This window comes from Apostichopus japonicus, chromosome 9, assembly GCF_037975245.1.
Source record: "Apostichopus japonicus isolate 1M-3 chromosome 9, ASM3797524v1, whole genome shotgun sequence".
In the NCBI taxonomy this organism is placed as follows: domain Eukaryota; kingdom Metazoa; phylum Echinodermata; class Holothuroidea; order Aspidochirotida; family Stichopodidae; genus Apostichopus; species Apostichopus japonicus.
Window position 1 is genome coordinate 10,277,863 of NC_092569.1, and position 16,110 is coordinate 10,293,972.

The 16,110-nt window shown below is 36.0% G+C and overlaps 1 protein-coding gene across 2 annotated transcripts; it reads left to right on the plus strand.

Moving 5' to 3' along the window:
• The first annotated feature begins 2,332 nt into the window (after positions 1-2,332).
• On the plus strand, positions 2,333-14,909 carry LOC139973777 (uncharacterized). Of its 2 annotated transcripts, none has more exons than XM_071980642.1 (6): positions 2,333-2,523; positions 3,383-3,636; positions 4,564-4,617; positions 10,473-10,562; positions 11,277-11,411; positions 11,790-14,909. In XM_071980642.1, exons 1-6 carry the CDS (start codon positions 2,514-2,516, stop codon positions 11,949-11,951), a joined length of 705 nt encoding a protein of 234 aa, XP_071836743.1. In that variant the 5' UTR covers positions 2,333-2,513; the 3' UTR covers positions 11,952-14,909. The 2 variants fall into 2 exon arrangements, with proteins under 2 accessions (XP_071836743.1, XP_071836744.1); XM_071980643.1 differs by having other exon boundaries at positions 2,335-2,523; positions 3,379-3,636.
• Positions 14,910-16,110: the final 1,201 nt, after the last annotated feature.

The window sequence follows — 16,110 nt, forward strand, 5'->3', positions numbered from 1 at the left end:
CCATATTCGTATGGCCATCTGGTGTCAACCTCGGGACAGCGTGACGCCTGAATATAGTGTCGAAAGCGCCCATACAAACCATTTCGCCCCCCTGACCAATACCCTTAGCTCCGCCACTGCTAATCGTGGTATTTCATCACGGCGTTGATCACTGACTTGAAGTAAAGGTTAAGCTCATTGCTGTGACATTTTTAAACTTTCAACTCACCACTTGTTGCCCATTCTCAGGACAGATCGCAATGCAAGTGAAACTGGCCCCTATGATGCAAAACAGCGCGTTCATAAGGTATGCGAAACATATTATGATGTAAATTATGGGGCGACTATCTCCACTCTAAGAAAATTAAAATAAGGGAAGAAAAGTATGTTTTATCGTTGATAAAAATAACATAACAAAGTGCAATATCTGCTATTTATCACTCATTAGAAGTAATGATATTTTTAAGTCCTTCAAATACTTTATTGTCATAGTTAGATATCAATATATCTAAGTAAATACGAACAAAACAATTCGTTTCTTTTGTAGTAATCCTTCACAAACAGGGACATTTCCTTCGGATATACGCGAGCAAAGGTGTTGAAAAATTGGGCGCTTTATAAACTCTTCATACGAAGATGGAAATTAAACTGTTAATGAAATGGTCGATGTTTTAAATGTTTTGCAAATATTGAGATGCCTGAATTGAATCCTGTCATAAAAGTGTGAGAGGACTAAGCCAGGTTAGGTATATATATATATATATATATATATATATATATATATATATATATATATATATATGCATTGATTTCTCGCAGTGTTGAGTATTTGCATGGTGCGAAATAAGTAAGCATGCAGATGCATCGTGGTGTTTGCACACAAAAAATCTTACCGTTGCTATTAGTCGTGATAAGTTCTCGATAGACAGAGCTGGAGAGTTAGTACTTAGTATAGGTCTACTCCCAAAAGCAATAATAACAAGAGAGGACTTAATACAAGTATGTATTCTACATGTTCATTTCAATGAAATACGCACTCCACCCTCCCAAATATCTATTGCTAAGTTCACACAATAACAAAAATGATACATCGAGGTATGAACAATACGAGTAGGGCAAGAAAAGGACCACAATCCCAAAGATGGCTTGAACCTCACCGCAGAATATAATAAAGGATCCCATTGGCATGCGAGGTCCTGATCCTCTCAGCACATTCTGAGGGACCAGCTGCTGACCGATGAAGACAGATTGTTGTTGGTTCAAAGAAGAAGTTTGTTGGTCGGTTGCATGAGCCATGTTCGAAGTACATCGAGGGCGAAAATCAGCAAAACTTTTTGTGTGTCGATAAACGTTTGGAAATCTGAAGTAACTGTTCGTTTGAGGCCTGCAAATTGCGGTCGATTAGTTGCATGTGACACCACTGCACGTCATTGTATATGCTGGTTACCGCGATTATAATACGTAAGTTCTAATTCTGTTCATTGCATATAGGAATAGAAAAGAAGGAGAATGATGTCCTGCAAAGTGTACTGAATCATGGCGCTGTTGGCTCTTTATTACTATGGTAAACAAAAGAAGTAATGGCGTGCGATAAACATTTTTCGATTCGAACAAATGTATGTAATATTTCTCCGAAAATTATTCTATTGTTCGCCGCATAGTGGTTGTAAACATGAGAAAATGTAGCAACGGTCTACAGTTTCATGATCTAAAAAGAAAAAACGATTTCAGTAACAAATTTGCCTTATGACTCCAAACAGGTCCCATCATCTTAGTGTCGCGTTCATTAAATTTCTAAGGCTAAGGTTAGCTATGTTTAGGACTTTGCAAGAAGCTTCCTGAAAGGGACGATACAAAATCACCAACGGTCTACAATGGTACCGAAACTGGAATTGTATGCAACACTGATAGTATATAATTAAGCATGTTGTGCGCTGCTCGTTTCGAGACAAGGCAACAATGTGCATGCAATGCATAAACATTTCTAGTTAACGACATTTAATATTCACTTTATCATTGACACTATCGTTAAGGCGCGGTTTACTTATATATATATATTTCGATTTATTATTTCGCTATATATATATATATATATATATATATATATATATATATATATATAATATATATATATATATATATAAATATATATAGGTAGGTTTTATTGTAAGCCTTTGTATCTTAATCCACTCGATCACAACACTGGTCGATACGATTTGGTTATCGCAAACTAATTCTCTTTTAAGTGTATCCCACGACAAGAATAACCTGGCACTGATTTGTACTTTGCACTTACGTTTCCAGTAAAGTAAAGTCACATGACGTTTTGATTCGTTAAGTTGAGACCCATTACAACCTTCCTTATATCAAATGTTCTGTAAGTGTCAACATCATTGAACTACAGCTGTTGCACGTATAAGGAAATGTTCTATTGTTAGATAACACGACGCAAGTTTTGTACTAACCTTCGGATACAAGTATCGCGTGGGTTAACCTGATTGATATACTACAGGAATGTTGTGAACTTGCGATTAATGTTACAAGGTGATATTCTTAGATATTTCTTTAGTTTAGCTAGAAAGTACCATCAGGACTCCTCTATGCCACCGTCACTGTTGTCTCCAGTATATAACTTGTCTACTTCGATATAGTTGTTAGTTTATCAAGCTACACTGTACATATGTATTGCATGCATGGAGTGAGTTGAAGTTATGAAACACTGGCGTCCAGTCTTGCCACAGAAGAAAAAATATACACATTTAGTCAAGTGCTACATGGTGATACAAATATTAACAGTATAGCTTCTTTGTTTTAAGCTATAAATTATATAAACAAAATTCAAATGTATTATTAACGGACTTGTTCGTCACATTCAGTACTCCACCAAGGATACTTAGGATAAATAGGATCACTTAATCTTGATATATATTAATATACAAAGTAATCGAAATGCAACTGTGGAAAGTGTGCAGTATTGATTCATTTGCAAACAATTCAAACTTTTGGTTAAGACGAAATCTTTCCTGATGGTTTGCGACTTTGGTAGACCTATTAAAAGACAACATTAACTGATGGTTCAGTCTTTAAAGTTCATATTTTTTAATGTTGGCTTGTCGAATTGTTACAGAAACTACAAGGGTTTAATACTGCAGTTTCATTAAGTTATAATATACATTATATTGGTAATTACATTGTATTGGTGGAAACGTATAGACTACAACTCACAACATACTTGTGACATAATTGAGCTCCCTGAACAATAAAGCAATAACGCACACTCAATTATGATCGTAGAATTATAAAAAAAAATCATTCTGACGTCATATATATGATCGATCACCCTTATTTCGCCCAACATCAGATTCAGTGACCATAAATTCATTAATGTATTTTTTCTAGACAGAACGGTTGTGCTATACGAACATGGCTCAAGCCCCCACTCAACCAGGCTTTCCTTTGAATCATCAGCCCATTTTCATCGGTCCACAACAGGTTCCTCAAAATGTCGGCAGGCTGAGAGGATCAGGACCTCGTCAAGTGACGGGAAGCCTAATTATTACTTGTGGCATTGTTCAAATTATACTCGGCATTGTTTTACTAGTTTTGCCGAAACGCAACGGCACGGACTGTGTGGGCTGGGGGATATGGAATGGAGTGGTAAGTGAATTTTGCCAACATTACGTACTTTATGTACTAGATTCTATATTCTTCAAAACCCACCACTCCCCCACATATCACCCAGCACTCAACCACCCACTATTTTGTATTCGTTTCTTTCGTGAATTTAGAAACTTGGTTACCTCCCTCGCCTCCATCTCTGTGAATAATGTGCGAACCCACTATAGGACGACTGGCGAAATAGGCTCCCGTTGAAAGCGCTACAATAAAACAACATTTAATCTGATATGTATGTGCCTCTTACTGAATGTATAGTCTCAGTTTAATGTGTATTTTGCCCTGCTCGATATATTTAAGTGGTATTCGAAAAAAAGGTGTACAAAAAAAGTATTTTGTAGAAAAAACGAAGCAACTAATTATTAATTCGAAATCATTCACATGTAAGGCCAAAAACACATCAGGTCCGAATTCGAACAGAACCATGATCGTATGTTAGTTGTTTTACAGTCATTCGGTTCATTCAGAGATGTGTTAGTTTTATAAGGTAGATATCCTTTTAGAAGAACACCATACAGCTTTACACATACAGCAACACGCAATGCTACACACCATGAATATGAACTTAGTCTTTGGAACAAATCAAATATCTCCGAATATAATCATATTCGATTAGATGTTCCTCGACCAATAGCAACTTGGAAGTACAATATTTAGAGATTGTCTTGCAACAAATGTTATCATATTCAACCAACTCACAGAATTGACATCCCCCTAACCCTCTTACTCCCCCTCACCCCCTTACTGACCCCCTCCCCCCCCCCCCAATGCTACATTTCTGTGAGCTGTTGTGTGAAGCAAACATGATGGTTAAAACTTTACCTTTCATTTCGAATATCAGTATTTAAAAACTAAGTATCCTCTTCCATACACTGTTTTCTTTCTTCATACATATTTCATTCTTAACAGTTTGCCATAATAACTGGGTCTTTCGGGATTAAAAGTGGACGAGCGAAAAGCATGGTAAGTTATGCTAGAACCAATTACTAAGATGTTACAAGCTCATCGGTCATTTTGTCCTAACATGTCCACGAGGTAGTCATATATTGAATGTATGTATGGGTGTATGTATGTAGTTTAGATCTTCCTGCAAGCAGGAACTCGCGAAGAAGCTTCATTGACTTATCAAAGCCGTAAGCTGACCGAGGTCAGTCTCTTACATTCATATTAAACGTCCATGATTATGAATTGTCAATTGTCAACAACTCTGTGACTGGACGACATACCTTAATCTTCGAATGACTCGAACCGGGGACCTTATGATTGGAAGGCATCGGCGTCAACCACTGAGCTAACACTCCTAAATTATAATGGATTTGTTAGAAATCGAATGAATCGTTGAAGGGAGGAGGGTTGGGTAAGGTATGTTAACATAAATATCATGCATTACAGTGTAATTATGATCTATAACACCCAGTGGCGTAGGAAGTTACTTTTGAGTGGGGGGCTGAAGACTGATGGCCTGCCTGAGGGAGGGGTTTCAGGGGAGGGGGTGTTTTTTGCATTTCCAGGTGGCCTCAGATGCAATTTGGTGCAATATAGCTCACTTCAACACCCACTCCATTTTGTAAACTTAATTTTGTATTTTCACCTGGCCTTAGATGCATTTTGGTGCTCCAAATGAGATTTTTTTTCTCATTTGGAAATGAAAAGGGGTTTTTTGACTTGCGAAGTGGGGGGGCGGAATGATACTTCCGCCCCCCCCCCACATTTTTCACTGGGGGGCTGGCGCCCACCCCCCCCCCCCCCAGCCCCCCGGTTCCTACGCCCTTGATAACACCGGGCGGGTCGTTGCCAGTATCTTCGTTCACAAAGACAAATGTTTATAGCCGGTCTCGTTTTGAACATTGTATATTTTTACTACGACATTATACTAAATTGTATATATCTTACTAACATGTTATGATGCCTGGGGAAAAGCACGATATGAAGTCGTGTGAAGACTTGTTTTGTAAAGCATATATTGCTTCGATTATGTGGGATTTAAAACACGATGAATTTTAGTAAACCATTAACCGTATATGAAGAAATATAAATGGTTGTTTTGTAAGCTTGTCCAAAAAATGGCGTTCAAAGTCTAAGACTATATACATTACAAAGTTCAATGGGTATCAATATAAGAAGGCATAAAAACTCACACAAAAGCTCTTTTATTGTCTCAGATATATTTCGAGCACGCTATGCCGTAGCTATTTATAAAAGAAACTTTGCATTTTAATTTCGACACTGAAACAATTAATTCACTGGCCACATGACAACAAACGTATTATAATTTATTTATTTGTTTGCCACAAAAGTACAAAGTGGAGGAAGTCTTCCATAAAGCTTAAAAGCTTAACAATGTGGAAGACTCCCTGAAGAAAGAAAAGAAAAGAAAAGAAAAAACAAAATATATATATGTGTATGAATACATACATAGATATAAGTACAAATTAAATGTTCAATATATATATATATATAGTAATTACATACAGGTATAATTTAGTTTTAGTCAGTAACTAGCTATTATTTCCTTACAAAACCACTACTTAAAGGATGTGACTGACTTTTTACTCTTTAAATCGTTCATTAGAAGATTCCATGTTTTTGTTGCACGGTTTTGTAGGCTTAAAGTTCCAATGGTGGTATTGTAGAGATTATAGTGGGCATGATTAGCATGCCTCGTGTTATGATTATTTACATCTCTGTTACTGGTTAAAAAATTGTCAAAGGCAGCTGGTAGTAATCCATTCCAGGTCTTGTAGGCAAATAATGCAAGCTTAACTTTAATGAGATCGTGCACTTTTAGTAAGTTGAGTTTCTTAAATAGGGGACTGGTGTGCTCACGTGGGGCTGAATGTGTTATGTGGCGAATGGCTGCCTTTTGGAGTATTATAAGATTGTTAAGGTTGGTGTTGTATGTACCAGACCAAATAATGGAACAATAAGTGAGATGCGGGACAACCAGGGTCTGGTATAGTGTTCTGAGTATGTTTTCCGATAGATAATATTTCAACTTAGATAATATGCCAACATTCCGTGCAATTATACTGCAAATAGTTGAAATATGGTTGCGCCAGCTAAGTTTACAATCAATATTTACACCTAAAAACTTAGTAGTATAAACTTGCTTAATTATTTTACCATCCATACATATATCTTTATTCCAAATAAGTGTATTACGAGTATTAAAGACAATGTAATTACTTTTTTGTACATTTAGTGATAATTTGTTGGCTGAAAACCAATTACAGAATTTATTTAATTCATTTGACACGTTGGAAGATAATGTGATTATGTCGTCGCTCTCGAAGAAAATACTGGTGTCATCAGCAAAGAGAATGATTTTGGCTAGTTTGGAGACATGACAAATATCGTTAATATATAGAATAAATAACAGAGGACCTAAGACTGAACCCTGTGGAACGCCGCAACGAATTTTAGCAAGATCGGATCTAGAGTTTTTATACAAGGTATACTGATATCTGTTCGAAATATAGCTTTCAAGCCAGTTGAGAGTAGTTCCTCTAATGCCGTATGAAAATAATTTATTGATAAGGATGGTATGATCGATCGTGTCAAACGCCTTCGAAAGGTCTAGGAATACACCAATGCAATTTTTGCCATTATTCAGACTAGTATGTAAACTGTTAAGTGCATCTGCCAAAGCCAGTTCAGTAGAATGTTCGGGTCGAAAGCCGTACTGTTCTTTACAGAGAATATTATATTGGTTAAGAAAATTAAATATGCGATTGAACATAAGTCGTTCTATGATTTTAGAAAAACAGGAAAGCAATGAAATCGGTCGATAATTCTCATATACATTTGAATCTCCCTTTTTATAGATTGGTATAACCTTTGCCGTTTTAAGTTTATCTGGGAATACGCCAGTGTTAAATGATAAATTACATATATGGGTCAAAGGCTTAGCAATGAAAGGAATAACATTTTTTATAATACCAGGTTTGAAATCATCATATCCTGCTGCTTTATTGGGTTTCAAGTTGGAAGTTGCGATTTTAATTAGTTCTTCTTCAGTGACTGGGAATGTGAATATTGAATGACTATTGTTATCACAGATGGTTTCATGTGATTTACCTTTGTTTTTTATTTTACTAGCAAGCGATGGTCCAAGATTTACATAGAAATTGTTGAAGTTATTCGCAATGATATTTTCATCACTGGTTTCTTGGTCACCATCTTTGAAAACAGCAGGATATGATGATTCTTTACGGTTATTGTGCAACATTTCATTAATAGTACGCCATGTATGATTTGTGTTATTTCTGCTCTCATTAAATTTATTGTCAAAATAGAGCTTTTTCGAAAGTCTGATTACTTGATTAAGCTTATTACGATACGTTGTATACATAGACTTGTACATAACTGTAGGAGACTTTAACTGACGTCTGTAAAGTTTGTGCTTCCTTTTAATGGAAGTCAAAATACCTTTCGTAATCCATGGGTGTTTCTTTCTAAAACGCTGTTTATGATTGATTTGGCGAATAGGAAAACAATTATTATAAGTTGAACTGAGATAATTAAAAAAGGTATTATAAGCAGAATTGACATCATTTTCGTTTAAAACATTATCCCAATATGTGTCCCTTATTTCAGAAGTAAACCGCTTTACGTTGTTAGTATTGTAATTACGTCTATAGATGGTGTTGTTAGATATGATTTTCTTCCCTACCACTTTTAGAAATATCGGAAAATGGTCACTTATACCACTGATGAGAACCCCTGAAGTAATCGTAGAATCATCGTTTGTAATGATGTTATCTATCAGGCTTGTAGTAATGCTACTAATACGAGTTGGGACAGTTATTGTAGGGATGAATCCGTTCGAATAGAGAATATTTAAAAACGTAGTTGATTTGATTGCATTCGTTAAATCAATATTATAATCTCCCATTATGTAGGTTTTACAGTTTTTATTCGAAATGATATTGAAAATATTTTCCAGATTAACATTAAACTCATCTAAAGAACCATTAGGTGGTCTGTAGACTATGCCGATAAGAAATTTATCTTTTGAATTTATGTCAGTAGCCTCTATAAAGAGAGATTCTATAGAATTATTAAAAATTGATAGGTCGGGTCTACAAATAAAACTTATATCTTTATATACAAATAGACAGACTCCACCGCCCCGTTTATTGTTACGATGTTTTTCAACAAGTTTGTAATTATCCAATTTTATGAGGGGAGAAAAATTATCATTAAACCAGGTTTCTGTGAATCCAATTAAGGTAAAGTCATTATTTAATACAGAAATGAAAGTGTTAACATCGTCAAACTTATTGTTTAGGCTACGACTGTTGTGGTGGTACAGTGATATACCGTAATGAGGGGGCAGATTGTTATAAGAGTCTATGTTATGGTACTTACACGAGACGTTATTTTCCCTGAGGCCGTTAATATCGTTGAGTATAGTTGACGCCATTAGTGATAACATTAAAATTGGTAAGTAAGAGAATATAAATCTTATTTTGGTTCTGTTCGTTCCCTTTCCCTTGTGTGATATCGCCTGGTGGTTGTGACGTTGGGCCTGGGGATGTTCTTCCTCTGTTGCTGGTTTGTGCTATTCTTTTTTACGACTATCCAGTCTGCTCCATCATTCGATGATAGGGTTCGCTTTATCTTTGCGCCGACTTGTTGATTTAATTCGCTCTCCGTTATCGGCTGAACTTTAGTCTGCCGACTTCTCTCTTTCAGGTCACTAATACATTCCTCATCTTTATCTTTTGTTAATACCCCAGTATTCGCAGGTCTCGATTCACTTTCCTGTGCTTCATAAGTCGTTGGTTTCTCTGTGTCCTCGTAAGTCGTTGGCTTGTCAATTGGGTTCTCGATTTCCGTGTCCTCATCCATTGTTTCCGTGTCGTCCTTTTCATCTCAGTGGTAACTCGTGTGGCCCAGCTTGTTGCATTTGTAACAGAGGATTTCAGGGCAGCGGTTCCTTGAATGCCCTTGTTGACCGCACTCTCTACACGTGTATTGTGGGCACTCTCGCATTATGTGATCATCTGATAAGCAGAGATTACACACCCGTGATTGTCCATTGTGCTTTAATCTTAAGTGAGTTCCCTCTATAGTGATTGCGTACGGTAGAGACTTTACACTGTTTGGTAATTCGAGTCTAACGTATCTGATGCCATTTTCTATGTCGGGGTAGTCTTCGTAATATTTACGTACCCATGGGGATCTTAGTTTGCATCCGTATTCTTCCAGTTTTCCGGAGATTTCATCATCGGTAATGTACATTGGGACTCCAAAAACACTTACGGTTATTATGGTCTTGGTCACTCCCATGATGTCACATACCTCGTTCCCTATTTTTAATCCAGTTTCTTGGATAAGTTCTGCCTCTTCTTTGTTTTTTACCGTTAAGATCCACTGTCCTTGAGTCTTAACACACCCGAGAATATATTTCTTTCCAATGTCGTTGGCCAAAGACTTCAATATGTCCGTAGATTTAAAATTGGCATCAACAAGCTTCACACTGTTGGTTTTCAACACGAAACTGCTTGGCGGCATTTTCGCAGATCCGGTACTCATTTTCTGAGATAAAGCCTGGCGCCAAGTGGCGCCTTGGCACTTGTATCGTTTGAAAAAACTTGTACAAATTATATCAATGTTATGCCAAATTCGTAATAAAATCCTCCTGTTTCACAGGATAATGTTAAATACCTCAGAATGAGGCCAGAAAAATGCACGAAAGACAGAAAATAAGTAAATAATCGAGAGCCGTTGAAGAGATGTTTCCGCTCTGATGTCAAGGCGACTAATCATAAACTAATCAATTATTACTTTGTTTTTCCTTACTTTATACGCAGGTCATTACTTTTATGATTCTCGCCATAATTGCAACTCTAATGAGTGCAAGTTGCTGTTGTGCACAGGCGTTACAAGCTGCCTTTTATCGGGTAAGGACCAATTCAAAACCCAGTATATAATTCAAAGGATTCTCAGTCGTCTATAAATGACATTCTTTTGAGGAAAAAAGAATCACAAATCTTATCAATGACATCATTTCGTGAAAGATAATGTTGCTTACAAACCGTCACTCTCGAAATGATAATGTCAGACAGCCAGCTTTGAGGAATGCAGTAGCTGACATCATGGTCGTAACACAGACTTGCAATGGATCTAATAATCGGCGGTCAGATAAACATGGCCGGACACTTACAATATTACTCCATTTTACTGGTTTAAATATCTTCATATGTTCAAACCAATTGAGCATAATATATGATAAAACAGTAGACCCTATACTTGTCTATAGTACGTCACATCCTGAGTACCACCCCCCCCCCCAAAAAATCGCTCCCCTCTCTTTCTCTACCTACTTCTCTCTCTGCCGATCTTTACCTCTGTGCTTCTCAGAAACATTCGACTATCACAAATATACGTAATAACTTAATAAAGAACAAAGTTAGCTCAAATTTGCTAAACAACGAGTTGAGTGTTTTAGAATTTGTTTGTCCAATTTTAAATTGCCGCTATGCCGGAACTAACTTTGTGACGTTATAAAGTGATAAGCTAATGATGAATTTAATTGGTGAAGCGAAATAGCAGTCACTTTCCCTTCATGAATTCAACATAGGTCTGCTATTCATTTTTCACCTTCATTTTTCTAGCAAGGATACGGTCGCCGCGCCGCTTACATCATAATATGTCTTGCGTATGGACTGGAATTCCTGTCGTGCATTATCGGGGCTAGTTACACCTGTGTTGCTCTCTGTGGTGCAAATACACAAGAACTGCAACACGTGGTAAGTTTGCTGCTGCTTAGAAATACCACGTCCTTGCATATAATATGACTGATGACGTGTAACATATATTCAAGAAGGTTGATAATCCACTGAGCAATGAAATGGCATTAGCTCTACCGATATCATATGGTACAGCATGTACACCCTTAATTAGTTTTCCATTTACACTCAGTATATCCTACGTTGAAAACAATATATTACCATACCGAGTAAACAACAAATGAAATGAACTTTTAAAAGACCACTTGCAACAAACAAACAGCTATTACATGAGCCCAGTGTATTGCCTGTGTTGTTGTTGGTTATTTTTCTTTTGTTCTGTGTGTATGATATTGTATAAGAGTGAGTTTTTTTGTTATTTTATTGTCTTTCCAACAGATTGTTTACCAACCTTACGCCATGCCGCCAGGACACGGTAATGCAGCGAATCTGTATCCAGGTGTAGTCTATATGGCCAACCAACCAGCTTCCGGTAGCTATGGCAGCCCGCCAACTTACGAGTTCGCCACGTCTCAACCAGAGCATAAGACTTATGCATAAGACTTAACTGAACTCACGAAACAATGTAGTTTAGTATATACAAAAAAGAAAATGAAAAAATGATTACCTTTTAATATATTTTTCATGGCACCATATCAATCTGAGCTTACCTTATATAAAAGGCATTGACACTGAAATTTATGAACCCCATGGTGATATTGTTGTCATAAAGTTATACTTTACTGTGAGTACAAGTTGATATAAGCTATAAATGCTATAAATGCTATAAATATATAAATGCATGAAGTAAAGGTATGCTTAAAAATGATACCTTTTAAACTTCTAGGATTCTTTTCAACTTCTAGGATTTGGATCATCAACATGTTTCTATTTTTTCTTTTCTTTTCTTAAATTCTGCATAACGTATGTAGAGTTACCGCGTATTTGTAAGGTTGTGAACCGCCATGTTATTATTTTTGGATTGCTTGGAAAACATCGTAATGTATAGTTGCTTTCCCAAAGGTTCACTAATTGGTCTTTCAATTGTCTTACTTTCGACTTACATTAGAAAAAACCTTGTCGCAAACATTCAGGCAGAGACAAAAGACGAAGGACTGGATGCCCACTCAACATACTATATATTATCCTTCCGTCTGCTAGTAAATACATAGTTGATACTGAGTTGAGGGCCTCAACAAGTTATGCAAATGAACAAATCTAAAGACACTGTTAGCCTCTGTATCAGTGGCGTGTTAATCCAAATTAAGTCAGTTAAATTCCCTCCTATCGCAATTTTCGATATGGGAGTGAATTAATTGTATTTATTTATGGTGAAACCTTCCAAAGTATCAATGACATGTGTAATTCACACCTTAAGTATATATGTTTTTTAATTAGCTCCTCTAGTTAACTTAAAAAATTAACCAGACTTTTTCATGACAGGACGGGGAAAAAGTGCGACGGGACTGGAAAATGGTGTGACAGGATGGACAACAAATATAAAACGATGGATTTTTTTTTAAATTATTTTTAAGCTGCAATTGTTTTACAGATAATCAGGCATTGCATAATTTATGTTTGTTTTTATTTCAGGTTAAATGTCATGATAATCATTTACAAGGCGATACAAGGGATTCAGGTTTGCGCAGCCCCCCCCCCCCCTCCCCCCTTACTGTACTGTACTGTATGATTGTATTCAGAGTACTAACCATAATAAACTATACTCACTATAATATGCTCTGTGTTGTGTAGATATAACTTGGCATGGTGACAGGAAATATGGACACAGCGATTGGGTGAAAGTTTAATACGATGTATGACTTATCCTGGGGGGGTGGTGTCCATTATCGGATCAAACACTGAAGTCGGTACACTCACCAAGTGTGGGGATACTGGAAGTGGCCAGAGGAAATTGAAAAGGAATCTGCTGTGGTATTCTCTTGAAAAAGTAAAGGGGAAAACATCATAGTCCCAGTTGGGTCAAGAGGTCAGTTTAAATGCATTGACCTGGGTCAGTGAATAATATTTGCCAGTCAACTTAATCATTTGACTGACTATAAAATGTAAAGTTCTGATTTACCACAACCTTCCAGCTTTTGAAAAACACCATTGTAGCAGTATAGGCCTTACTAATTTCACTTTGAATGTCAGTTTTCATGATATAGAAATCACAATTTTAAACTGTCAATTTCATTTGTGGGTCACAGTACAGTCAAGAGTAAAAGCTACAATCTTATCTTCATCATTTTAGTTTTGCTGTATATGTTGAGGGTGCTATAATTCAGTTAAATGTTCAAATAGAACTAACAATTTTCATGCACATTACACATGTACTATATACATTTAACACTATATCGTACTATTGAATAATGAACATTTCAGAGTTTGGGACGAATTAGCCCGGGAAAATCTGCGAGCGGGGGAGTGGGCAGTGATAGTAAACAGGGAACAATATTAGTAATAACATATATGTGGCACTAACACTGGTTATTGCAAATGTATATTGTCTTACCATTTAAAATAGCTTGACAACGTCTAAAAACAATCATTTAAGTTTTTAATCAAACTGAAGTTCACTATTATCATATAAATCGATAAATGAACAATATTCGTCCTGTCACATGTACCGCCCTGTCACGTTATCAATTTTTTTTTGGATTCATGAAAGTATTCCAAGGAAAGAATACCACAATTCTAAGTAGCCTGAAGTGGTCCAAAATTGCCTGAGTTGACCCAATGTTTGCACCACATGTATTTCTGTTCATGCTCTTCATTTACATGCAAGCCACAAAAACCCGATCCTGATTGATAAGGAAAAAAATGTTCTCCTGCTGCTTTTTGGGACTTTTCCTGATTCTTCTTGATGCGGATGGATATAGACTCTAATACTACTATCCCACCTGAAGTTCATGTATATAGTTCATGGATACTTACTTCGTGGGTGTTAATACACGAGTATGTACGACGAATATTAATGAATAGCGAGTTTTCACATGATTGATACTTACTAATATTTGCATCTTATTGAATTTTCAAATGAATGAAAGTAAAGTAAAGTATGACGAGGAAAAATTAATGAATGAACAGACTCTTACTTAGCCTTGACTCATATGTTTACTAATATCAACAGGTGCAGCTTCATTGTCGTATTAAATCAATTTTTCAAGAAAAATGAACTCGAAAGTTGGAAAATTTTCTATTTTGCTTTTGCATGTTAGTGCAAAATATAATATATAAACGAGGAAAGCGAGGAAAGCGAAAGGAAAGCGAAGGAAAACGAGGTGCGAGGAAATTTTTATAGAATCGATTCATTAATTCATATTAATTCATTCATTACTTATACTAACAATTAACATATATTTGGTGAATGAATACAATCCTTCATAGTGTGTCTCATATAATGATCTTCAAATGAGACATATTGTAAATAAAAAGTGTTGTTGATGAAGGAATGTAATTGATGTACGGTTTCTATCAACGATAGGCTATACTCACCGTCATTCATGCACGGTGCCGGTATATATATATATATATATATATATATATATATATATATATATATATATATATATATATATATATATATATATATATATATATATATATATATATATATATATATATATATATATATATATATATATATATATATATATATATATATATATAGCGGGAGGCCCGTGGTTCGAATCCCGGTGGAGGCTGAAAGTTTTTTCACTGTTCTTGATTTTCCAACTCATTACGATTTTCATTTATATATATATATATATATATATATATATATATATATATATATATATATATATATATATATATATATATATATATATTCTTAACCTTCACCCAGTTATAGGTATAGCCTAACCCGTGAGACAAACTGCTGTACTAGTATTGTTTGGCCTTATTTTAACTTTTCGGGTTTTCGAGGTACAATTTTTAAGGATAAGGGTCAGCATAACTTCAATTCGACATTCGATCGGTATTTTTTATGTTCTTTTATTGTATAATCTGTTAGCATGCAAGTGCGAGAACCATATAGGCTGCATATAAATATTATAACAAACCGTTACACAAGTATCCGATTGTCATTGTGATGTATTTACTGGCTCTCATTAAGGGGATTTAATTTGAGTTTATGCCCAATTCAAACGGAGTGGCTTTATAGAGCTTAGAAAAGTAACTTACTTGGGTACCATTATAAGGTGACATTTATTTAACAACTTGATCACGGTTCAAACGAACTCACTTTAGCCCACAATAAGTAAAGGCTTTGTTCAGCGGTTAGAGTGTCCACCTCACTAATCCTCAGGTTTCAGGTTCAAAATTCCGCCAGGAACCAGATTCTCTTGACCTATTCAAAAATCGCTGCAATCATGGCAGTGATGATAAGCGGAGTCTTTCGTGGATTTGATATTTCTGGTTTGTGAACTTGGGAAAAGGGGTTTGATTCTGTTCTTCACTTGGTTTCGAAACAACTTTGTTCGTCATAGCTGCACTGCGAATTGGGTGCCTTTGTCTACCTCAGTATTTGAGACTAGTTGTCAGATGCTGGGGCCATGGGCGGCGATCATGGAGGGGGGGGGGACATGTCCCCCCAATATTTTAGGTGGGGGATATAGTATCTGATATCCCCCCCCCCAATATTTGGTGGCATAGTTTTTTATGTGGCTATAAATAGAAAATAATACGTGAGATTATTTATCCAAATCATATTTGGCGG